Consider the following 25,346-nt stretch of genomic DNA (forward strand, 5'->3'; position numbering starts at 1 on the left):
TAAAATAAATGTTGTAAATTCTACTAGCTCATTTATTGGGCACTTATCATGTGCCATCTGCTGATGAAGCACTTTACCTAAAGACCTTATTTAATCCTCACGACAATAAAGAAAGCTCAGATTTCTCCACTTTAAGGATAAGGAGCCTGAAGCTCAAAGGGATTATTATACAGCTTGGCCAAGGTCACCCAGCTGCAACATTGCCAGATTGGGCAAATAAACATAGCCCAGTTAAATTTGAATTTCATATAAATAACAAGTAATTTTTTTACTATAGCCTATCTCAAGCACTGCATGCAATATTTTATCTGGCAGCCGTGGGAAGAAATGTGAACTGGAATCCAAGTCTTCTGATTTCCTGGCCTTCCAGGGGTGACACCATGGAATTCTTTTGCATGGAGTTCTTTGAAAAGGGAAGAAAATACTTGTACTAACTTCTGGGCTCCACCTCAGACATGATGACTAAAACTTCTGGTGGTGGCATGTCCTAACAAGCACACTCAACCTCAAAGCCCTACTCCTCAGGGAGCCCCTTGCCCTCTGAATTTTGAGAGCACTTTTGTATGTATCCAGCTTGCAGATTTAGAGGCCCTTATTCAGCTGTCTCATGGTTGGCAATATTCCTAGTAACCCTTTACATTTATTCAGCCATCCATCCATTCAACTCCTTGCCTATATTTACTGTTTGAGGGCCTGTTCTGCCAGCCAGAGATAGAAAGATGAATTAGATGCAGGTCCTGTCCCTGAGATGCTCCTGTTCCACTGCAGAGACTGATAGGTAGACAGACACATTATGGTGGGTGCTGGGGGTGGATGCTGGGTTGGGCAGCTGCATAGTAGAGACCATGATAGAGGGGGTAGAAGTGGGAGCAGTCAGCTACGAATTTCAGGAGATATGCTTCAGCCAAGTCTTAAAGAGTCCTTGTTTTCCACTGAAGGGATCTAACACAGGATAATGGATATAAAAATGGTGATGTTTTGCAATAAGAGATAAATTCAGGTGAAGAAGAAAGTGAGAACATGTGCTCCAGAGCCAGACATCTCGGTGACATCCACTTCCACCACTTACTAGTTATATGACTGTGGCCATGTAACCAATTGACCTTCTCCATGCTTCAATTTGTCTTCTGTGAAATGGACATAACAATATTATCTACCTCATTGGTTTGGCATATGATTAAATAATCCGTATAAAATGCCTCACACAGCTCCGAAACGTAGTAGGTATGCATGGAATTTCACATTGACAATTCCCCGTCTCTACTAGACTTTTCCTTCAGCCTACAGATGGGCTATAATATCTCTCCATCCTTGACCTCATGTCCTCCTCTAACTACTGGTTCATTATCTATTCCTTTTTTATTGCACAAGTCAGAGAGAATTGCCTATTCCTAATTGCCTATTTCCACTTTCTCACCTCCTTCTCTCTCCTGAAGCCCCTCCATAGCGAGGTTGCTGATAAGTTTCACAGCACAATGCCAGTGGGCAATTCTGTTTCTGTCTTTGTAACCCCATAGCAGTATTCAACACAGTTGATCTGGCCATGCCTCTTGAAGTCTTGTTCCCATGGCCCCCAGGACACCACTTTCATCTGGTTCCTTCTTCCTCCCTTCCTACTGCTTCCTCACCATCTCCTTTGCTAGCTCTTCCTCCTTCTGTCTGGCTCCTACTGCTAGATGTGAGTCCTGCAGAGTGCAGGCCTCTGACCTCTTCTCCTGTCTGTCTGTCTACATTCACTCCTTAGGTGACCTCTTGTAATCTACTGATTTTAAAATCCCACCTTTCTTCTGATGATTCCTACATTTATAACACCAGCTCAGATATGCCTCTTGAACTCAAGACTAAACAGCCAATTGCCTATGAAATATCACTATCGTGTGTCCAGTAGGTAACTTAGATTCAACCTGTCCATAAAACAAACTCATGACTTACCACCTGCCCCCACCCAGAATCTGTTCTTCCTTCAGAGTTTCCCATCTCAGTAAATGGTACTATCATTCACTCAGTCGTTCAGGCCGAAGCCTTAGAATCACTCTTGATTCCTCTTTCTCTCATTCCCCACATGCAAACTCAAATCCTGTTGGTGCTAGTTTCAAAATACACCCCAAATCCAAATACTCACTTCCTCCAAAACAAGGTTTCTTAGTTTTGGTGCTTTGGACATTCTGGACTAGGTAATTCTTTGTTGTGAGTCCTGTGCATTATTGTAGGATGCCTCAGCAGCATCCCTGGCCTCTACCCACTAGATGCTAGTAGCACCTTTCTGGTTGTGACAACCAAAAATGTCTCCAGATATTGCCAAATGTCTCTGGCCTCGGTAATAGGGTATGAACAAGGTGGGGCAAAATCACCTTGGTTAGGAGCCACATCTCTACAGCTACCATTCTATAGTCTTAACCATTATTATCTCTTACCAAATAGCCTCCCGTTTCCCTACCTCCATTCTACCTCCCCTTTCTCCATACAGCAGCAACCAGAGAAATATTTTCCTTGTTGTTGTTAATTTATTTACTTAAAGTAGGCCTACGCCCAATGTGGGGCTTGAACTCTTGACCCTGAGATAAAGAGTTGCATGCTCTACCAACTGACCCAGCCAGACACTCCCAGAGTAGTCTTTATAAATCATAAGGGAACTCTTGTCACTCTTCTGTTTTCAACCCTCCAATGCTTTCCTATGACATTAACCATGAAACCCAGCATCCTTATGATGGTGTGCATACCCTACATCATCTGGCCCTTGCTCATTTCCCACCACTCTCCCCTTGCTCATTGCACTCCAGCAACGACTTCAAAGAAGCTGACTTCTTTGCTGCACCTTGAATACATCAGGAATAGTCTTCCCTCAGCACATTTGCATTTGCTGTTCCTTTAGAATTTAGGATGCTATCTCTCAGAATCTGCCCCTTCTATCACTTCATTCAGGGGTGCCATTTAAACCTCCTCAGAGAGGGCTTCCCTGGCCACCCTATCTCGAGGAACACTGGCACTGCCAACCCTGTCTCCCCACACCCTGTGTGATGGACACGAAGGTGTGCGGCCCAGATCCCCTTCCTTGAGGAGGGACTTGTTGCCCAGCTCTTGGGAGTATAATCAGCAGACAGCTTTCAGCTCTCAATCCCTTCGAGGATTGCCTCAGAGCAGAGTTGCCCAAGGTCATGACCTTCCCTAAGTAGCCCATATCCAAGGACTGATTGGGGCCAAGTAGAAAGGAGACAACTCAGAGGGGCCATTTAGTTCGGGAATTCCCCATGGAGAAGGCTAAAGCTATCATGAGATCTGCCTCTCAGCTTGATTTCTCCCCCTGCCCCATCTTGCTTCCTTCGTCTCACTTGCACAGACGTGATCCGAGAGCATTCAGGGTGCTAAATGTTCAGGATGTGTGTCCCAGGGGACTCTACTATGACACCCTCTTAGTTTTCTTAATATCATTTTATTTGTTTATTGTATTATTTCCTTAAGGTCTGTGAAGGCAGGGACTTGGCGTTGTTTTTTTTTTTAATGTTTATTTATTTTCCAGAGAGAGAGAGAAACAGAGTGCGAGCAGGGGAGGGATAGAGAGAGGGAGACACACAATCGGAAACAAGCCCCAGGCTCTGAGCAGTCAGCACAGAGCCTGACGTGGGCCCAAACTCATGAACCGTGAAATCATGACCTGAGCTGAAGTTGGCCATTTAACCAACTGAGCTACCCAGGCACCCCTACAGGGGCTTTGTTTTGAAACAGTTGTATCTCTGGCACCTAGAACAACGCCAGACACATGCAGAGTAGGTGCTCAGTGAACACTTAATTGAGAGGGAGTCACAGAATCTGAAACAGGCTCCAGGCTCTGAGCTGTCAGCACAGAGCCTGATGTGGGGCTCAAACCCACTAACTGTGAGATCATGACCTAAGCTGAAGTTGCACACTTAACTGACTGAGGACCCAGACGCCCCTAACTTTTTTTTTAAAGCAAACTCTACACCCAGAGAAATCATGACCCGGAGATCAAGAGTTTCATACTCTCCGGGGCGCCTGGATGGTTCAGTAGGTTGAACATCTGCCTCTTGATCTCAGCTCAGGTCTTGATCTCAGGGTTGGATGCTTATAGCAGCATCAAATGCCTCATTGTGCTCTATTGGGCTCCGCATTGGGCATGGAGCCACTTAAAAAAAGGAAAGAAAAAAGAAAAGAAAGAGAGTCTCATGCTCTACCTACTAAGCCAGCTAGGTGCCCCTGAATGAATTATTCTTGTCCCCAATCACAGCTCCTCATTACTCTAAGATTACACTGCAGTCAGGGAATCTTTGAGTGACTTCTAATATGAAAGGCTCCAACTTTTTAGCAGACTTGCAGCTCAGGGGGCATAATCTTTCCAAATTGATTTACTTCTGGAGCGGGAACAGGCCCACATGGTTTCAAATCTAAAAGACTTGATACAGGGCTCTGCTCAGCTAACAACTTTTTTCCTCCTGCTGTGTCCCCCTTTTGTCTGGAAACAAATTTAGGATGCTGGTCTCATACAGGAAAGCTGCCTTGGGCCTTTGAACCAGCTACACTGCAGGTATTTTGACCTTGTCAGCCATTAGGATAAATTTCAGATTAAGTGATTATTCTTGAGTGCTTTTGCACACCGTTTCATCTTTTTCAAGAACATTCACATCGCTCAGTAATTTGTTATGATGGCTGTGAGCTGCAGGTCCACTTCATCATCCTGATTTTATATATGGGGAGACTGGGGGTTAGAGGACTAGCTTCATCATTCCAAAAGTATTTGCTGAGCACTTCTGTGTGCCAGGCACTGGGCTGGGTGTTGCAGGATACAAGGATCACTAGGCAAGCATGCTAGGGAGACAGGCAGGAACAACTTTGTCTATAACAGGTGTGAACCAAGAGCTGGGGAGCCAGGAGGTGACAGAATTGTTTCTACACTGGGACACAACTTTGGGGAAGGTTGCATTGTGTGGGTAACATTTTTTTTAATGTTTTTTATTTATTTCTGAGAGAGAGAGAGAGAGAGCGTGAGCAGGGGAGGATCAGAGAGAGAGGGAGACACAGAATCTGAAGCAGGTTCCAGGCTCTGAGCTAGCTGTCAGCACATAGCCCAAAGTGGGGCTCGAACCCATGAACCACGAGATCATGACCTGAGCCGAAGTCAGACGCTCAATGGACTGAGCCACCCAGGCGCCCCATGGGTAACATTTTTTAAAACCAATCTTAGGGACACCTGGATGGCTGAGTCAGTTAGGCATCCCACTTTGGCTTAGGTCATGATCTCATGGTTTGTGGGTTCCAGCCCCACGTGGGGCTCTGTGCTGACAGCTCAGAGCCTACAACCTACTTCGGATTCTGTGTCTCCCTCTCTCTCTGCCCCTCCCCCACTCACGTTCTGTCTCTCTCAAGAATAAATAATAAAAACATTTTAAAAATGTTTTAAATAAAAAAAACCCACTTTAGGGGTGCCTGGGTGGCTCAGTTGGTTGAGCGTCCAACTCTTCTTTTTTTCTTTCTTGCTTTTTGCATTTTATTGGCCACAGGGGAGGGGGCCTCCTCTAAGTTACCAGAGGGGCTCATAGTTTCTTCCGCCACTCCAAGCTTGGAATCTTGGGGTCCTGGGACTGGCTGGGCACATCGGGCATGTTCCCATCATCTCAGAGGGGCACTGGATAGTTGTAGGATGTGGCCTGGTTGATCATGGTGGTGTGTTTGGTGAAGGGGCAGACCGTGGGCAGAATTATACTGAGGTCCCCAATGGTGAAGGACTCAACCAGCACCGACTCCTTGGCCTGGGTATCCTTAAGGAAAGCTGCAAGTCTCCCAGCCATCTTGGTCCTGGAGAGTCCAACTCTTGATTTTTGGCTCAAGTAATGATCTCATAGTTCATGGGTTCGAGGTCTGCATTGGAGTCCATGCTGACAGTGTGGAGCCCACTTGGGATTCTCTCTCTCTCTCTCCTTCTCTCTCTAGTCCTCCCCCAATTGTGTACGTGCTCTCTCTCTCATGGTGGTGTATTTATAAAATATATAAATAAACCTTTAAAAAAGCCACTTTAAATATACAAACTATTTTGTTCTAACTGTCCTCTTTTTAAATTTTTATTTTATTTATTTATTCATTTTAATTTTTTTTTTGTTTTTTTTAATGCTTTTTATTTATTTCTAGGAGAGAGAGAGACAGCGTGAGCAGGGGAGGGTCAGAGAGAGAGGGAGCCACAGACTGAAACAGGCTCCAGGCTCTGAGCTGGCAGTCAGCAAATAGCCCGACGCGGGGCTCGAACCCACGAACCGCGAGATCATGACCTGAGCGAAAGTCGGACGCTTAACCGACTAAGCCACCCGGGCGCCCCTCATTTTAATTTTTTAAAGTTCATTTATTTTTGAGAGAGAGAGCAAGCAGGGGGGCAGAGAGAGGGGGACAGAGAATCCCATGCAGGCTCCGCACTGTCAGCATGGGTCCAATGCAGGGCTCGAACTCCTGAACCGTGAGATCCTGACGTGAGCTGAAACTAAGAGTGGGATGTTGAACTGACTAAGCCACCCAGACACCCCTTATTTTTTTATTTCAGAGAGAGGGAGAGAGAGAGAGAGCTTATGAGTGGAGGGAGAGGGGAAGAGAGAGAGAGAAAATCCTAAGCAGGCTCCACATGCAGCACAGAGCCTGACTTGGGGCTCGATCCCATGATCCTGGGATCATGACCTGAGCCAAAATCAAGAGTCAGACCCTCAACCAACTGAGCCACCCAGGTGTCCCCAAACTGTCCTCTTTCTATTCTTTGCATTCCTAATTCTTACAGATTCCAGTCATTTTCAATGGGTGCATACTCACATACACACAAACATACACTGTCAAAGCAAAATATGGAGTATGCCTTTTGTTTTGTTTTATTTATTTCTAGGAGAGAGGGAGAACGACAGCGTGAGCAGGGGCGGTTCAGAGAGAGAGGGAGTCACAGACTGAAACAGGCTCCAGGCTCTGAGCTGGCAGTCAGCACAGAGCCCGACGCGGGGCTCGAACCCACGAACCGCGAGATCATGACCTAAGCGAAAGTCGGACGCTTAACCGACTAAGCCACCCAGGCGCCCCTGGAGTATGCCTTCTTTTAAGCATAACCATATTTTGGCTATATCCAAGGATATTCACTGCAGCATTCTATGTATTAGCAATATCCATCAGTAGGGAATTGGATAAATAATAGTTCCTTTTTGGGTGGTGTATTTTACAGCGGAAAAAAAATGAGGTAGGTATATATGGTATGGAAAAATCTCTCCAAGATATACTATAAAGCATAAAAAAGCAACCTGCAAGGTAGAATGTTTAGAAGGAAAAGATGGGTATGTGTGTGTGTGTGTGTGAGAGAGAGAGAGGGAGAAGACGAAGACGAAGATGAAGACGAAGACAAAGAAGGAGAAGGAGAAGGAGAAGAGAAAAGGAAGAAGAAGAATCACACATAGAAATTTGCATGTACATAAAACATTTCTGGAAAGAGTCCTAAGAAACCATGAATGGTAGTTGTCTCTGGGATGGGAGACAGACTTGTTTTTCATTATATGCCTTATTATCCTGTGTGAACTTTTTTACCACACATTTTAAAATTTTTCTTTCTTTTTTTTCTTTTTTTAGTACTCTGTACTCCCAGTGTGGGGCTCAAACTCATAACCCCGAGATCAAGAACTGCATGCTCTCCTGACCAAGCCAGCCAAATGCCTGCGTTTTTAATTTTTTTAATTAAAATCTAGTTAACTGGTACTAAAAAAATAATAAACTTTAAAAAATAGTTAATTAAAAACAAGCTTAACCATACAGCACGGGCTTTTTTTCCATGTTACTATATAATACATTTAGCTCTCATCATTGCCAGGCTGTTCAGATATTTCACAAGTATTAACTTACTATTTCCCACAACAACTCTCAGTTATTATTCTATTTCCCAGATAAGGGAAACTGAGGTACCGTGCTCAAGTTCACACAGGTATTAAGTGGTAGCAGCAATCTGAACCCACGTAACCTGGCTCTGAAGTCGATGCTCATAAACATCTCAGGGGTGACACTGCTCTCCTGTTAAAGGCAGCAAAGCATGTTCTACAAAGTGATTGTGTTACACTTTGTCTAACTGCTCCTCCTTTGATATGCATTCTGGTTGCTTCTAGGATTTTGCTATTATCTACCATGCTGCAGAAACACACCTGTGATTAACCCTTTGTGCTCTTGGGTCAATATATTCTTAAGAGTGCAGTGAAACCACTGCATCATCTAAAATTTGATAGTTATTGCCACATTGCTGCCCTTTGTTTTCCTTAACCGATTTGGTCTCCCCTCATCTGTGTACAAGAATGGGGAAGTAGCCCAGAGGTCCAGGGGCTTGAAAAGGGGAAGCTCAGTCCTAGTAGAAAAAAGTATGAGCAGAGACACTGACCTGTGTGTTTTGTGAGGTTAGGGATTGTCTAACTCATCTTTGTTCAACAAATATTTCTTGAGCCCTTACTGAATGCTTTTACACAAAGGAGGCAGAGTCATGGCAAACACAACAGGCATGGTCCATGCCTTCTCGGAGCTGACAGTCTGTGGCGAGAGAGGCATTAATGAAGCAAACACAGGGGCGCCTGAGTGGCTCAGTCGGTTAAGCGGCCGTCTTCAGCTCAGGTCATGATCTCGCCGTCCGTGAGTTCGAGCTCTACCATCAGACTCTGTGCTGACAGCTCGGAGCCTGTAGCCTGCTTCAGATTCTGTGTCTCCCTCTCTCTCTGCACCTCTCCCACTTGTTCTCTCGCTGTCTATCAAAAATAAATAAAAACATTAAAAAGAAAAACAAATACAAGCTTGTTTTCTTGAGTGTATTTTAAGGGCCTTTGTGTAAGATAGATACCAACCTTTATCCGATAGATCCTTCCAAAGATTCTTCTCCCAGTCTGTGACCTTTATTTTCATTTTCCCTACAAGTTCTTAATTTTGAAGAAATTTAATTTGTCAGTGTTTTCGTGGGTCATGCATCTGGTTTTTAACCGAAGAAATGTTTGTTCAAAGAAGGCTCACAAAAGCTTTCTTCCGTATTTTCTTCCAAACGTCTTCTTGTTGTAAGTTTTACGTTTGTTTATGATACATTTTGAGGTCATTTTTGTGTGTGGTGCGAGGTATAAACTCAAGTTTGTTGTTTGCAAATGGATATCCAAATTTCCAGGAGCAGTTTTGGAAAAATACTATTTATTCTCCACTGAATATGCTTTGCTTATGTATCAAAGATCAGTGGTTCATATGTAATATACAGAACTATTTCTGGACTTTCAATGGAGGTCCATTGATCTGTTTGCTTATCTTTAGGCTTAGGCACACTTAACAATCTTAGCTGATTACTCCAGCTTTATCATGAGCCTTAAAATCTACTTGCTTTTCTTTTTCAGAGATTTGGCTTTTTTATGTCTAATACATTTCTGTCTGCTGGGAATATATGTATATATATATATGTGTGTGTGTGTGTGTGCCCTCCTTTTGAGCACAGTAGTAAAAGACAACAAGCATTTTGTTTTCCAATATTTAATAAGCATTTATTAAGTACTTACTAAGTATGGGCAGTGTTCCAGGTACTGGGAATATGGAAATGACTAAGGCAGAGTCCCTGGTCAAATAAAGTTTATTCTTATAGGTGAAGACAAACAATAAGCAAGGAAACAAAATGGCTTCAGTGACGATTATAATGAAGAAAGTAAAAGTGGGGTGCCCGGCTGGCTTAGTCGGTAGAACATTCCACTTTTGTTCTTGGGATTGTGAGTTTGAGTTCCACATTGGGCATAAAGATTACTTTTAAATAGACAAGCAAGTAAGTGTAATCCAAAAGGGAATGATGGGGTAGAAAGACATATTCTAGGTAGGGTGAGCAGGTGACATTTGAATTAATTTTGAGAGCGAGCCATCCATGGAAGAGCTCTGGGCCGGGGTAATCGCACTTGGAAAGATAATGAGATGGAAGCAACGGCCACTCCATGAAGGCTTAAGGAGAAGACCCGATCACTGAAACCACTGAAACATTGGATTTCATTCTAACTGCAGTCCGGAATCCTGACTTACTGTTAAAATATCACCGTGGTTTCTTTGGGAGAATGTTTGAAACATCTATATTCTGAGTCTAAAATACTTGTTATAAATTAGTCACATTTTTCGGCTACTTTTTTGTCAAAAGGGAAATCTTCCGGATCCACCAGGGGGCGCGGTAAAGCGCTCGCTCCACAGAACGTACCTCTCAGCACTCTGGTTCTTTTCGAGGAGCGGGTCGCTTCCGGGAGCGGCCGCAGCGCCCGGCCTCTTCCTCTCTGTCCGCCCGTCTCTGTGGTCTCCAGGGCGCCGCCCCGGTCCCGAAAGCCGCGCGCTCTTTGCACTCTGCCCGAAGCCGACGCCGGGGCTGCAGGGCTCCGGCGGAGGGTGGAACCCGGCTCATGGCGGCCCCGGAGCCCGCGGCCGGGGCTGGCGTCAGGTGAGCAGGGCGGCCGGGGAGGAGGGCCGGGNCTTGGCACACTATGGTCCAGTGTAAAGCTCTTCTTGTGTTTTACTTTATCTTCTTTCCCTATTCCCATTATTCCTTTATTCATTCCCCCCCCCTTCTCAGACACCTCTTCTAGTGTATTGAAAGTGTTTGTACAGGGGCGCCTGGGTGGCTCAGTCGGTTAAGCGACCGACTTCGACTTAGGTCATGATCTCACAGTTCGTGTGTTTGAGCCCTGCGTCGGGCTCTGTGCTGACAGCTAGCTCAGAGCCTGGAGCCTGCTTCAAATTCTGTGTCTCCCTCCCTCTCTGACCCTCCCCTGCTCACACTGTCTCTCTCTCTCTCTCTCTCTCTCTCTCAGAACTAAATAAAACATTAAAAAAAAAAGTGTTTGTACAGCCCACTTTACACAAGTTTGCGTATTTGTCACCTTGAAAGATATATAGTGGTTTTGAATTCCATAAATCATAATATGCTGTCATTTTTAAAAAACCTTTTTATCCAGTGTAATGCTTTTGAGATCATACATTCAGTAGTTATCTAGTTTTCATTTCTGAGGCCTGCATACTTTAGACTGCAGTTTACTTACATATTCCCCTACTGATGGACACTTAGATTGCTTCCAGTTTTTAACTACCACAAACATACTAGCGTTTTGTCTCCTTGAGGATATGGGTGATATTTTTCTGGATTATCCACCCCAGGGTAGGATGCTGGGTTATACCTACAGCTGCAGAATTCTTCTCTGGAGTGGTCACATCAGTTTATGCTTCCCAACAGCATTGCCTAAAGGTTCTGACTTCTCATATCCTCCCAGCATTTGGTATTGTTTGCTTTTCTAATGTTTATCCATCCGATGGGTTGTAAGGTGGCATCCCATTGTGTTAATTTTCCTGTATTCTCCATTTGGGTTTCCCCTTTTATGAGTTGCCTATTTGTATCCTTTTCCCACTTTTCTGTGAATTTCCTGTTGTCCTGACTTGCAGGAATTCCTTGGATGTTCTAGATTCTGATTCTTTGTTGGTTTTACACTTAGCACTTATCTTCCCCATGTCTTTTTATTTAACCCGTGGCTCTGTGTTAAGCAAAACTAAGTCCCTGGGGTGCCTGAGTGGCTCAGTCAGTTAAGCATCCAACTTCAGCCCAGGTTCAAATCCCACGTCGGGACTCTCTCTCCCTCTTACTCTTCCTCTCTCTTTGTCCCTTGTGGGATTCTCTCTTCCTCTCACTCTCTGCCCCTCGCTCACCCGGGCTTGCTTGCACTCTCTCTCTCTCTCTCAGACACACACACACACACACACACACAAACAAGTAATAAGTAAATTAGTTTTCCCCTTTATAAATATTTGTGGGTCTGGGGTCTTATTTGAGGAATCTCTCCCACTGTATCTTCGTTGATATGTTCTTCTGCATTTCCTTCTATTAACTAAATATAGTTGCTTTTCACATTTAGGTTTTAAATCCATTTGGAGTTTTTAAATTTTATCTTTCTAAATGATTTAAGGTAATGACTTAAATTTTCCTCTACCATTTTCAGTTATTAACTATCATAATTAAAAATTAGAGAACCTGTGTAGCCTAGTTAAGAGCTCACTTTCTTGGACCTAGGTGGCCTGTATCCACACCCTAAGGCTACTACTTACCAGGTGGGTGACAGGGCAAATTACCCTCTTTGGCTTCAGTTCCTAATCCATAGAATAGGATGTAATCTCCATCTCTTAGGGTTATGACAGCCAAATGAGTTAATATGTGTAAAATACATGGAGAACAGTACTGGGCACATAGTACATGCTTCCTAAGTGTTAATAGGTGTTAAATATTAATATGTCATTTCTTGTGATACAACCACTATTATGTACCCATGTAAACATAGGTTTGTTTTTCCTTTTTGGTCTCTGTCCCATTGGTGTTTTCGTTCCTGTATTAAAACCACATTTGTTCTGTATTAAAACCACAGCTCTGCAATATGATTTGTTTTTAATAACTGATGGTTTGAGTCTCTTCCCTCCTCCCTTTCTGTTCTTCGCAGTTGCCCTCAGCTATTCATTGGCCTTTATATTTCCATATAAAGTTCCTCAGAGAAGTTCTGCTTGTGATTGGTAATATACTGAATTTATAGACTAATTTTGTTAGAAATTAGGTCTTTATATATATTTTTTAATGTTTATTTAATTTTGAGAGATAGAGAGAGCACGAGCAGGGGAGGGGAGGCGAGGGAGACACAGAATCTGAGGCAGACTCCAGGCTCTGAGCTGTCAGCACAGAGCCCAGTGCAGGGCTGAAACTCACAAACCATAAGATGATGACCTGGGCCAAAGTCAGACACTTAACTGACTGAGCCATGGCACCCCTGTCTTTATATAATGCCAAGTCATGCCAGCTCTAAGTCTTCTTTCACATCCTCTGATAGAGCTTTCTTTTTTCTTTCAAAATGTATTTTTTTAATGTTTATTATTTTTATTTTGACAGAGAGTGTGTGCTTGCACACGCGAGCAAGGGAGGGGCAGAGAGAGAAGGAGAGAGAATCCCAACAGGCTCCTCACAGATGCCGCAGAGCCTGACAAGGGACTCTATCTCATGAATCTTGAGATCATGACCTGAGCCAAAATCAAGAGTCAGATGCTTAACCAACTGAGCCACCCAGGCGCCCCTCTTCCGAAATGTCTTACACACTCTTTTTAAAAGTTAATCTCTGGATATTTTATAGTTGTTTTAATGCTTTTCCTTTGTAACTGACATCTTATTTTCCAGTTGGTTATTGGTATAGAACACTATTGATATTTGTATGTTAACCCTGTATCTAGCTGAACTCCTTTTATTTCCAGCATTTGTCTATTGATTTGCCGTTTGTTGGGTAAATGATCACATTATCTGCAAATAAAGACCATTTAATCTCTCCCCTTTTAATTCTTTTACCTCATTTATTTTTCTTGCTCTATTGATTTAGCCGGAACCTTAAAATCCTTGATGGGCTTTCTTATCATGTTTGGAACCATATAGAGGTTGTGGCTGAAGTTTCTTCATTAACTGTTTTCTAGCTGTAGATTTTTGGTAAATAACCTTTCTTAGCACTTACCAGCTTCAAGAGATTCCTTTCTCTCCCATCTCTTCCTAACATTCTTGCTGCATGGCCTGGACCAGAGAACAATGTCATAAATTTGGTAACTGTTCTCTATGGCTTAATTGCCATCTTAGGTTTCTGTCTGCTTCTCCTGCATCTCTTCTGCAGGCCCAGATTAGATCTGCAATTTCTCCAGCGGTTCCTGAAGATACAGAAGGTTTTGTTTCCCTCTTGGGCATCACAGAATGTTTTGATGTTCCTGACCCTTTTGTGTGTGGCCCTACTGGGTGAGTGAGTGAGCCCAGATTGGAGCGGGGGAGGGCAACCCTGGTTTGGGGTTCCTTCTCTGGAGAGTTGATGAGGCAGCTGTTCAGGGGGAAACCTCCCTTCTTGTTTTCTCACCCTTCATCATCGATTTTTGACTCCTCTCCCTACCCCAGAACAACTGGTGATCTACCAGGTTGGCTTGCTCCCCAGTCAGTACTATGGGGTCCTGGGAAACAAAGACTTGGATGGGTTCAAGACCCTGACATTCCTGGCTGTCGTGCTCATCGTTCTCAACTCCATGGTAAGGTCTTCTCTGTGTGTTTCTCTTCCTCTCCAGCCTAGTCTGAGATGAATTCCCTGTGGAACTTAGCCACCAGGAAGCAGGAATCAAGTTGTGGGAGGGGTGTTTCCTCCCTTTTCTGGGAACTGGAGGTCAGAACCCTGTTCAGGGCATTGATCTTGATGTTTGGACTAATTCGTCAGGTGTTTCAAGCTCCCAGGACTAGGCTGGGAGGTTCCGGTTAAATCAGCATTGAGCAGAAATGATCTTGTCCCTTCCATTCTCAGAACGCTTGCTTCAGGGAGCTTAGAGCACTTGAAAGTGGGGATCAGCAGCTAGGGGGTTGTTGCCTCTCTGTGGGGCTGAGGCCATGGTTCAGCCTGAAACTATGTCACACCTCCCAGCCTTTGCACCTGCTGCGGTCCTGCACAGTGGCCTCCTTCCCCACGCTCATTCCCTCAGTTAATGCCTGCTCACTTTTCAAGGTTCTGCTGTTGTCACCGCCTTCGGGTCCTCCTTAGCCTTCTCCTTCGTGTTTCATCCACCAAACCCTGACCTCTTCTCTGCTTAACTAATACTTTGAGTTAACTTCTGCTGTAATACTCACGCCCTTGTCATTGTTTCCATGCTAGACTGAGCTCATTGTCATTGCCTTGGGCTTAGTGTGTAGGTGCTCCATCAGTGGTGAACAGGGAGAGTCAGGCCTCTGCTAGGACTCAAGACTAACGCTCTGTGTGCCATACTACCTGTTTTCCTGGGGAAGCCACTTCTCATCACACTTGGGCAATTTGGATGGGTCTTCTGGAAGTAAACACCTGTGTATACATAACCCTGTTCTAAGCTTTGGGGAACAGAAAAGTAAGAACATAAATGGCACAGAAGATACCCTCCCCAGTCTCCAGAAGCTCACCTGCTCTCAGCATAAGACGGAACACTTACTGTCTTGGCTTTGGTAAGCCCTTCAGTATTTGGCGAAGGAATGAGCACGGGAGGGAGGGAAGAATCCCCTGACTTGACACTTGAAACAAGCAGAAGCGCTGAGTGGACAGAGACTGGTCGGAGTGGGTGGGGACTGGTCAGCAGAGGCTTTCTGCCAGCCCCGCGCTTCTGGCTGAGACCTGCAGTAAGCCATCTCTCCCTCTCGCTCCCTTCCTCTTGCTTCCCCCGCTGCACAGCTGAAGAGCTTTGACCAGTTCACCTGCAACCTGCTGTATGTGAGCTGGAGAAAGGACCTCACCGAGCACCTTCACCGCTTCTACTTCCAGAGCCGTGTGTACTACACCCTCAACGTGCTGCGGGATGACGTCGACAACCCGTAGGCGCCCGCTCTCGGCCCTCCCTACCCTCTGCAGGGTCTTGTCAGGCCTGGAGAGTCCCTGTCGCGGGCCCCTTAGGGCTCACCCAGTTAGGCGCGGGTGTTGATAAGCACCCTACACGAGGGAGACTGTAGAAGAACCCTGGAGGGGCTGCAGGGCTGAGAATAGGGAGCTGAAAGATAGGAGCTGCTCCCTTTTGTCCATCTTCTATCCTGCGCTTCCAAACCAGGCACCCTCTGAAGAAAGCAGCCTTGCTAGCAGACCAGCTTTTGGATTTTCAGCAGTAGAAAACTGCTGCCTAGCATTCCCTGTAAAATTCAGCTCTACATTGTGGCACCTCCCAGTTTATAGGCCTTAGTTCACTGAGCCCAGGTTCCCTTTCTGGAAAATGAGGATGATAGTTCCTATCTGAAGACTATCTCGGGTGATATACATGGAATGCACGCATGCAGCACCTGGCACCTCCCAAGGGGTCCAGTGTGAGTTAGCTCTTGTTACTTTATAGGTGAGGAAACTGAGGCCCAGAGAAGGCAAGTAGCTTGCCCAGGGTCATGTCTCTCATCGGAAATAGGAGTCAGTGTGGCCCCCGCGGTGCAGTGGGACATGTGGGGTCTCTCCTCACACTCATTCCCTCTTCACTCACCACCCTCAGGCACTTTCTTGCCTGGGGTGACCTTTCCTCAGCCTAAGCTGAGCTTGGCAGCAAAGATTCTTGGGATGCCTGTTGCCTCTTATCTTCCAGGCTTCTCCGGGGGACCCATATGAAGCTTCTGCAGCCAGATAGTGAAAGTGGGGGCAGGCTCAGGCTTGCAGAAGTTATTGGGAGGAGCTAGATAGACAGGATGACTTTTCTGCTCATCCAGAAACTCAGTGTATCTACCCTCATGTCTTTCTCTGGTGCTGCTCAGGACCCCTGGGTACTGGACCTTTCACCTGCCACTTTTCCTGAGCAGTAAACTGAGGCACCCTAAGAAGCCCCTCTTCAGAACCCCATTTAAAGATCCTAAGGGTCTTGGTGCCTCTAGGAAAACCAGTGCTTATCTGGGTCCGTCTTCCCCCCGGGATCGTAGCTGACAGTGCCAAAAGGCAAGGTCAGGGTAAGAGGCACCATCAGTCTGTCTCCACTCTCTCCACTCTGCCCTGCTCCCTGGCCTAGTTGCTCTGTGTTGTTGGATCCAGGGACCAGCGCATCAGCCAGGATGTGGAACGGTTCTGCCGGCAGCTCAGCAGCATGGCCAGCAAGCTGATCATCTCCCCCTTCACCCTCATCTACTACACCTACCAGTGCTTCCAGAGGTGAAGCCCCTTCTCCTCCCCCAGCCGGGTATTTTCCCTGAGGTCCCTCACTCACACAAGCTCTCCCAAGTCAGGGTCTCCTCTCCCTCCTACCTGCAGCCCAGGAAGGCTTCCTCTGTCCTGTGCTCGCCCCCCTGCCCTCCCTTGGGACCTGTGGCATTTCAGTGTCACAGGGATCCTGGTACTCTGACCACCTAGACCGGATAGCAGATGCCCCGACACGGGAGCAGAGGTCTTAGAACTGCTGGCTGGAACTGGGCAGCTGCTGCCTGAAAGTGAGCAAGAATCAGGGCTGAGCCCTGCAGAGATCAGTGACACCCCTCACTCTCCTCCTCTCTGCCTTTCAGCACAGGCTGGCTCGGGCCTGTGAGCATCTTCGGGTATTTCATCCTGGGAACCATGGTGAACAAAATGTTGATGGGGCCCATCGTGGCAAAGCTGGTGCAGCAGGAGAAGCTGGAAGGGGATTTCAGGTGTGTCCGTCTTGCGTGAGGTTTCTGGGCTGAGCGTAATGGCTAAGGAATGAGATCTAGAGTAAGACAGCCTCATTTAGATCCCAGCCTGTGCTAGTTACTAGCCATGTGCTCTTGGGTGAGGTCTTGAACCTCGCTAAACTTGAATGATGCCATCTCTACAAGGCATGGTACTGTTTCCTGCAGAGAGGGTAGTGAGGGGGATTACTGAGATTATACGTGAGAAGCACCAAGAACAGTGTCTGGTGGGCCATCAGCATCCCCTGGCCTTCTCATGTGCTTCTGTTCCAACCTCCCTGCTTTGGCTCAGCTGATGCTTCCAGGCCCTGCTCTTGCTTCTCAGCCCCCTCCTTCAGCTTGGGCCCTGGGAGGAGGTGGTATGGGCAGGAATGCACTTGTCCTCTGGGGAGCTGAGGAGCTGCTCTGTCTGCAGGGCCTGTCATCCCACACAGGTCCTGGGATTCCCGCCTTGTGGCACCAAGACAGCCACAGTTCTGAGGTGGAGGGTTCCTCTTTGTCTTAGTCCAGGCCTCTGAAAGGAGAGTGGTCTATACTGGCTGCTGTCAGCACACATTTCCCTTTGGTCTGCCCAGGTTCAAGCACATGCAGATCCGGGTCAATGCTGAGCCTGCTGCTTTCTTCAGGTGAGTCAGGTGGGGATAGTTCCCTTCTGCCTCATCAGAGCTGATAGAGAGGAGGTGGCAGAGAAGGGAAAACAAATTGTACAGCCCTCTCACTATCACTGAGCCTCGGGGCCGAGTGTCCTTACATTTGACTATGACCCCGTCCCCGTATCTCTCACTGTCTTTGTCGGCCTCATTCTTATGTCCAGGGATTTGCTTCTGAAGCTGGTTCCTTCTAATGGCCTAACATGGGGCCTAAATTTGTTCCAAGAATGAAATGAGTGAATGTTTCACATCTTGGTGATGACTGTAAGGCATTGCTTCTGCCTTTGTTTTACCCTCTTTAAAATGGCTTTCTGCCACTGCCTGATGGCCGACCAAAGAGTCTCAAAGGCCAATCCTTTGTCTCTGTAGCATAAAGGAGGAAAGGGAGCCTCAGGAGATCAGGAGACCTGGTTTTTACAAACACTGTTCAAGTGGAACAAAGAGTCACCTGGTCTCCTGACAGCCGCATTGTGAAATTTCATTTCTTCCCTCGGGGTCAGGACAAGTCCCTGTGCCCCGCCTCATGTGAGGCCTTTGCAATCCTGTTTAGGACTAATCGCTCAGGCCCCAGAGGTGTTTGTGGAAGCTGCCGTTGCATTATCTGGATCTCCTTGTCCATGGACTTTTGCACTTGTCCATCTCTGCTGCAGTTTGCAGCTGCCACCACTTGGGGGCGTCAAGAACACTAGGAATCTACAGGGTGGGGTGGGTTGGGGTGTGTGGTGGGTAGGGCTGGGCCTATGCTAAGTTGTGGATTGTGCAGCCTCTCAAGAAGCTCTGGGGAAAGCAGGTTGGTTCTTGGAGCTCTGGATGGGTTCTTCCATGGGGTCTCTGGCCCTCAAACACTTTCCATGTGCCAGGCGGAGAATGCAGTGTATTTGCCTGCCCCCCTAAACTGGGAGCCCAAGGACAGGGACTATATCCACTTTTTTATCTCACTGGCTAACTAGCATAGAGCCTGCTACATAGCGACTACTCCGTGTATATTTGTTTAATAATAACAGCTGTTATTTATTGAGTGTCCCTCTTATGCCTGGTGCTTTATATTTAGAAATTCTCACTCTGACTTATTATGTAGGTAGTAGCTCCATTTTATAGAAGAGAGAAACAGATTCTGAGGCTTAAGTAACTTCTCGGTGTCACCTAGCTAGTAATTGGCCAGAGCCAAGATTTGAACCAGGTCTGCCCAATCTAGAGTTCATGTTCTTTCTGCAGACAATACTATGTTGAGAAAATGAAGCAATGAATGGATGCTAGTGGCAGAAAGGGTCTGAGGTGAAGACTGTTTGAATAGGCCTGGTCCCTAAAGGAGAGTGTGATGAGGGTTGGAGGGTCCCCTGGCCTGGCTAAGGCTCTCCAGGCCCCATGGACATGCTAGCCTTTCTTGTCAGAGCTGGGCACGTGGAGCACATGAGGACAGACCGCAGGCTGCAGAGACTCCTTCAGACCCAGAGGGAGCTGATGTCCAAGGAGCTCTGGCTGTACAGTAGGTGGAGGGAGCCCCGGGAGGCAGGAACCACAGAATTGGGACAGTCCCCTTCCCTTCCCACACCTCCCTGCTTTCTCTCTGCACTAATCAGTTTGCTCCGATGAAGGAATTAACCACAGGGAGCCACTGCCTTTGTCATGAGTACCTTCAGGAGAATGAGGATCCGGGAAATGGCTTGGCCCTGCTCGTCTTCCTCCTCCCTCGGAGCTCATGCATGGCCCCTGCGGCTCTTATCCTGGGTGTTTCTGTCTTCTACAGTCGGCGTCAACACATTTGACTATCTGGGCAGCATCCTGAGTTACATTGTGATTGCAATCCCTATTTTCAGTGGTGTCTATGGAGACCTGAGCCCCACAGAGCTCAGCACCGTGGTCAGCAAGGTGAGAATCCCCCCTGGCGACCCCTCATGCCATCCCCTTTGGCCAAGTGCCCAGGGCCTTGGAGTCCAGACCTTTGATCAGCACTCACTGTCCTGTGCAGAATGCCTTTGTGTCCATTTACCTCATCAGCTGCTTCACCGGGCTCATCAACCTCTCCAGCACCCTCTCAGATGTGGCTGGTTACACGCACAGGTGAGGCTGCGTCAGGCCCCTCTCCAGGTCCTGAGCAAAGCATGTGCCACTGGAGAAGTAGCTGAGTGGAAAAAAAGGAACAGAAAAACCGAGTGCTAGTGGGTGTGAGAGAGGGAGTAACACCTTCACCTGGGCCCTCGGACCCCCCTCAGGTTTTCACTTCTTGCCCAGGATCGGGGAACTCAAGGAGACCCTTCTGGACATGTCGCTGAAGTCGCACGCTGGGGAGATCCTGGACGAGAGCGAGTGGGACGTGGATAGGTGGGTGCCGGGCTGGCAGGGTGGCACAGCGGTTGAGGAGGCAGCTCTGGGCGCGCCCAGCTTGGGGTCGCCCCGGAGCCCTGCCCTTTCCCAGCCGTGCAGCAGGATTGTGCGGAGCAAATAAAGAGATCTCTGCCTCGTGCCAGTTACGTTACAGATGGTCACAGTCAGTGTTGCTGTTCTGCCTTCTGTTGTGTTGACTTACACCTCCCCTCCGCTGCCTGTGATAAGATAGATCTGAGAGGTACCCCTCCCGCTGAGCCCTGCCACCTACCCCTCGGGGTGTGCCTGTTCCCTGTTCCCCTGCTTCGCTCACACCCACATACGTCTTTATTCGTGTCTCCTTGCACGCTCTGTGATGTTTCTGACCCTTCTGTGCAACTGAGGATTCGTTTCATGTCCTCGCTTTTCCTGAGCTAATTACTTAACTGTTCTGTGTCTCAGTTTCTTCATCTTGTAAGGGGAACAGTAACAGAACTTTCCTCTCAAGGTGCTTGTGAGGATTAGGTATCATAGTTCACAGGAAGGACTTGAACAGTGGCCGCAGAGAAAGCTTTCAAAAAATGGAAAGAGCCTGAACTGCAGGGACTCCACACAAGTGTCTCCTTAGGGACCAAAGCCTTAACGGTTACCCCTGTTGAGAATTCAGGCTTCGTGCAACGCTGAGGCTGGGGCTGGGGAGATGGGGCAGTGACCACAGGAGACCGGAGGTGCTGTCGTTCAGGGGAGATGGGTGTCTGTGCAGCCCCAGAAACTGCAGATCCCTTTACGACCACCACACCCATCCTGTCCGAGTCCCTGGCTACACCCGCTATGAAAACCCACCTGCCTTGTAGTTAGACAGCTTCAGCCCTGTGTCTCCGAGGGGGTTACTTAGCCACCTGACTCAGTTTCCTCATCTACCAAGCGGGGCTAGTATCTGTGATGCTTGGGTTGTTAAGGCTGATTAAGAGGAGTCCTGTGCGGGGCTTTGCGAAGCCTGGAACAGAGGAGGGGCCCCCAGCCCCACTTGTTAGTCCACTGGGGCTGCCCTAACAGTACCACACAGCAGGTGGCTTATCCAGCCCACACGCATTTCCTCACAGTTCTGGAGACTGGAAGTCCCAGATCAAGGTGCTGGCTGGGTTGGTTTCTTCTGAGGCCTCTCTCCTCGACTTCCAGATGGCTGTCTTCTCTCTGTGTAGAGAGAGAGGGAGGGGAGGACAGGCAGGGGAAGGGCATGAGTTCATGACCTGAGCCGAAGTTGGACACTTAACTGACTGAACCACCCAGGCGACCCTTTCCCTTTTCTTTCTTTTTTTTTTTTAATATTTACTTTTGAGAGAGAGACAGCATGAGCAGGAGAGGGTCAGAGAGAGAGGGAGACACAGAATCTGAAGCAGGCTCCAGTCTCTGAGCTAGCTGTCAGCACAGAGCCCGATGTGGGGCTCGAACTCACGAACCGTGAGATCATGACCTGAGCTGAAGTCGGATGCTTAACCGACTGAGCCACCCAGGTGCCCCCCTCTCCCTTTTCTTAAAAGGACCTCCGCTGTATTAGATTAAAGCCCTAGCCTAATGGCCTCATTTTAATGTAATCATTTCTTTAAATACCTTATCTTCAAATGCAGTTACACTCTGAGGTACTAGGGATTGAGACTTCAGCATGTTATTTTGAGGACACAGTTTAGCCCATAACCACCCCCCCATCCAGAGGTAAGACCCCCAAGGACAAGACCTTCCCCGTTGGCAAAACACACTACTTATCTTCCCCACACTCCCTCCTTGATCGCAGGGCCCCATACTGGCCAGCCTCAGAGCCAACAGACACGGCTTTTCTCCTCGAGCGGGTCTCCATCTGTGCTCCCTCCTCTAACAAACCCTTAATCAAGGATCTGAGCCTGAAGATCTCTGAAGGTCAGAGTCTGCTCATCATGGGCAACACGGGCACCGGCAAGACCTCCTTGCTCCGGGTTCTAGGCGGCCTCTGGGCAAGCACATGGGGTGAGAACCAGCCCTCCCTGCCTCTGAGCCAGCCTTGGCCCAGTGGGGTTCATGCGTGCATGTGTGTGTGTATAAAAATCTGGGTGTTTTGTCAGGGAGAGGAAATGAGAGGTAGTTACTTGTCTGGGAGATCTCAAAATGGAGGTGTCTGTGGGCTCTGCAGGCTCAGTGCAGATGCTGACGGACTTTGGACCCCATGGGGTGCTGTTCTTGCCGCAAAAGCCATTCTTCACTGATGGGACCCTTCGGGAGCAGGTCAGCGTGGAGCCCACTCCCACCCTTCCCTAACAGGCTTTGGGCAGTATGACAGGTGTCGGCTCCAGAGAGTTACGGGGCAGCAGGTGGGATAATAAAGTGGCCCCTGCCTAGGAGCTCCTTGGCTCTGAGAACTTTTTATTCACATCCATGGATTGGGCCATTAGAGTAACTCCTTGGGACAGGTTGCTGGGGGCCCTGCCCCACCATCTGCCAGCCCAACCTCTCCCACTGCACTCCTGGCCCAGGTGTTCCTTGCTGTCCTCAGGTGGAGAGTAGCCTGGCCTTGGCCGTTCCTGGGGCTGCTTCTGTGGGAGGGTGGGCTGCGGGCGGCCCCACCTCTCATTGGCCCTCATCTTAGCCCCGTGTGGTTTTCTTTTGTCAGGTGATATATCCCCTGAAGGATATCTACCCGGACTCAGGTGAGCTGGGCTCGTTGAGGCCTATCCTCCCCTGTCAGCTGCCCCCACTCTGCCTGGCTGAGGCCTCGCTGGTGCCTTTTGACAGAGGTTCCAGCGAGGCTGCTGGCTTTGGGTTGGTTTTCTTCTCCTTGAACGGCTTACGATTTGGAGAACTCTTCTTGCTCTGTCGTCCTCTCCTTGAGGAAAGACACCCCCTGGAGGAAGGGAAGGGATTAGTCCCCTCACCTGGTCCTTCCCTTATGTGTTAAGTGCCATAACCCCTCCCTGCAGAGGTGTGGCCCAGATTCTGGCCTCCCCCAATCTGCCCCCTGCCATGATGTACCCCATCTCTTCTGGCTGCCTAGAAGGAGCCGACTTCTTGAAGAAAGCTTCTCTGTGTTGCAGGCTGTACTGACGATGAGAGGATCATGAGGTTCTTGGAGTTGGCAGGCCTGGTGAGTGTGGACAGGGACCCTGAGGCCCAGGCCCACCTGATAGCGCTGCCCACAAGTGCTGGTCCAGCGGAGCCAGCCGACTGGCCTGGGCCCAGGACCGGAAGTAGGAGCCTGGACCAGGGGAGTGGAGTGGAAAGTGGCGACGGGAGCTACTGGGCATGTACAGGCAATCAGGGGGTGTCTTCTCTGGAGCGAATTTTAAAGTGATAACAAAACACTAAGCCAGTCTGCTTTTTCTTGTCCTCATGCTCCAGCAAATCTAAACCGTGCGGTTAGTGGGGTGCTCCTCTCTGCCTGCGGCAGATTGCTCCCACAACCCCCTGCCACCTGACTCAGAGATGTGTGGGGCGGGCTGACAGGAAGCAGGGATGGGCCCTCTCACCGACAGTGCTCCCTCCGGGTGTGTTACAGTCCAGTTTGGTGGTGAGGACGGAGGGTCTGGACCAGCAGGTCGATTGGAACTGGTAAGAAGGGAGTTGGGGTGCTCCAGAGCCAGCTCCCCCATAGACTGGGCTCCAGGTACTTGCTGGACCATCAAGGGCATGTTCATGCCCTCGGGAGCCGAGTTTGGATCTCATCTTGTGGGCAGCGGGGCTGCAGTGTTGTTGAAGGGAGGAGGGTGGTGTCCATCTGTTCTGGGGCCAGCCTCTGCCTAGACTCGTTCTGGGCAAGAGCCAGGCTGTATCCTCCTTCCTCTAGTGCTCCTCTCGTTCCCACTCCTCAGGTACGACGTTCTGTCCCCCGGAGAGATGCAGAGGCTCTCCTTTGCCCGGCTCTTCTACCTGCAGCCAAAGTACGCAGGTGAGGTGTTCCCCATAGGTGTGCGTGCCAGGTACTGGGGGCTCACGGGTGTGTGTGTGTGCTCTTTCATGTATAACTGGGGAGGCGTTCAGAGGGTAGGAGAGCACGCCTGTGCATGACTGCGCGTCTCTGTCCCTGCGGGACAGGATGATGGGCTCTGCCCATGAGGCAGTAGGGGGCTCTCGGAATCCTCAGAACGGCTCTGGATGAGCTGTACCACCAGTTCCCAAGCATTCTGTCATCCAAAAGTGGGCCTCACACCTCCCCCCGCCCCAGCTCTGCCTGGAGGGGGACAACAGGTGTGAGCTTCTTCAGGGACTGACATCCCTGGGGGAACTAAGAATCCCTGGTTTGAGCGGTTCCAGGCAGTGCGGGTGCCTATTATAGGACGCCGAGGGATTTGGTCCTGCTGCTGGTAGAAGGCTTCCCAGGCAGAGCCTAGCCCTCTGCGCCTTGGCCCCGCTCTCTGTCTGGCAGGGCTCCCGTAAGCCAGGACAGCTGCCAGCCTCCCCCAGGTCCCAGCCGGAGGTGAGTGCGGTTTGGAGGAGAAGCAGAGGTGGGCAGGGGCAAGACCTGATCTCTTCCCATCGGCTTCTGCCCTCAGTGCTTGATGAAGCCACCAGTGCCCTGACCGAGGAGGTGGAGAGCGAGCTCTACCGCATTGGCCAGCAGCTGGGCATGACGTTCATCAGCGTGGGACATCGGCGCAACCTCGAGAAGGTACCCAAGGAGATGCCCAAAGGAGGAGGAAGAGCCCAACGGCTGGCTAGGGGCCCTTCAAAATGGGGAGTAGGGGTGGAGAAAGGGCAGGGCTTCCTGTTGGTGCGGCTGGGGCAGCCTGACCTCTCCGTGGTGGTGGTCTCTTGCAGTTCCACTCCTTGGTTCTGAAACTCTGTGGGGAAGGAAGATGGGAACTGACGAGAATCAAAGTGGAATGAGGCCAGCGGTGTGGCTGCGGCCACTGGAAGAAGTGCTGAGCTCGGGGCAGATTGCCATCCTCCCTGGAGAGACCAGGAGGCAAGGGAGACCCCTGGCCACCTCGCGGCTCCTGCGCAGGGAGCGCTGGCAGCCAGGGCCCCAGCGGGGGTGTGGCTCCCTGTGGGGCCTGTCAGGCACCTCCTGCTGCAGAGCTCCCTGCACCCCAAATGCTGATTGCTTACAGGTGACCTCAGATTGCGTTTCCTAAAGAAAAACCTGAAAGGGTGAGATCTATAAGAAATGTAGGGTCAATGTGGAGAGAATATTGGGCTTAAAGTCCGGAGATCCGGAAATCTTTTAAATCCATTAAATTTTGTAGTGATAGATTTTTAACTTGAATCAA

General features: G+C 48.7%; 1 protein-coding gene and 1 pseudogene across 10 annotated transcripts in view; one reads left to right on the forward strand and one right to left on the reverse strand.

Moving 5' to 3' along the window:
• Nucleotides 1–5,546: 5,546 nt before the first annotated feature.
• Nucleotides 5,547–5,801, reverse strand: LOC144220453 (NADH dehydrogenase [ubiquinone] 1 alpha subcomplex subunit 3 pseudogene; annotated as a pseudogene).
• Nucleotides 5,802–10,259: 4,458 nt separating this feature from the next.
• The window catches only part of ABCD4 (ATP binding cassette subfamily D member 4), an 18,654-nt gene continuing 3,567 nt past the window's right edge, over nt 10,260–25,346 (forward strand). For 3 of the 10 annotated variants that reach the window (XR_013331726.1, XR_013331727.1, XR_013331728.1), the window contains exons 1-19: nt 10,260–10,438; nt 13,677–13,795; nt 13,949–14,076; nt 15,231–15,370; nt 16,551–16,667; nt 17,015–17,140; nt 17,734–17,784; nt 19,200–19,294; nt 19,556–19,677; nt 19,778–19,869; nt 20,041–20,130; nt 21,905–22,113; nt 22,277–22,368; nt 22,754–22,790; nt 23,175–23,224; nt 23,636–23,688; nt 23,949–24,025; nt 24,630–24,745; nt 24,895–25,187. Coding sequence is in view for 2 of the 10 variants with exons in the window: in XM_077750616.1 (XP_077606742.1) it covers nt 10,401–10,438; nt 13,677–13,795; nt 13,949–14,076; nt 15,231–15,370; nt 16,551–16,667; nt 17,015–17,140; nt 17,734–17,784; nt 19,200–19,294; nt 19,556–19,677; nt 19,778–19,869; nt 20,041–20,130; nt 21,905–22,113; nt 22,277–22,368; nt 22,754–22,790; nt 23,175–23,224; nt 23,636–23,688; nt 23,949–24,025; nt 24,630–24,745; nt 24,895–24,963 (1,821 nt within the window). In the remaining 8 variants the exon portion in view is untranslated. Of the gene's footprint in view, nt 10,439–12,031; nt 12,094–13,676; nt 13,796–13,948; nt 14,077–15,230; nt 15,371–16,550; nt 16,668–17,014; nt 17,141–17,733; nt 17,785–19,199; nt 19,295–19,555; nt 19,678–19,777; nt 19,870–20,040; nt 20,131–21,904; nt 22,114–22,276; nt 22,369–22,753; nt 22,791–23,174; nt 23,225–23,635; nt 23,689–23,948; nt 24,746–24,894; nt 25,341–25,346 lie in introns of those variants that run through there. The other 7 variants (XR_013331730.1, XR_013331731.1, XM_077750616.1 and 4 more) reach the window with 7 other exon arrangements.

The sequence above is a fragment of the Crocuta crocuta genome, unplaced genomic scaffold (genome assembly GCF_008692635.1).
Source record: "Crocuta crocuta isolate KB4526 unplaced genomic scaffold, BGI_CrCroc_1.0 scaffold186, whole genome shotgun sequence".
NCBI lineage: Eukaryota > Metazoa > Chordata > Mammalia > Carnivora > Hyaenidae > Crocuta > Crocuta crocuta.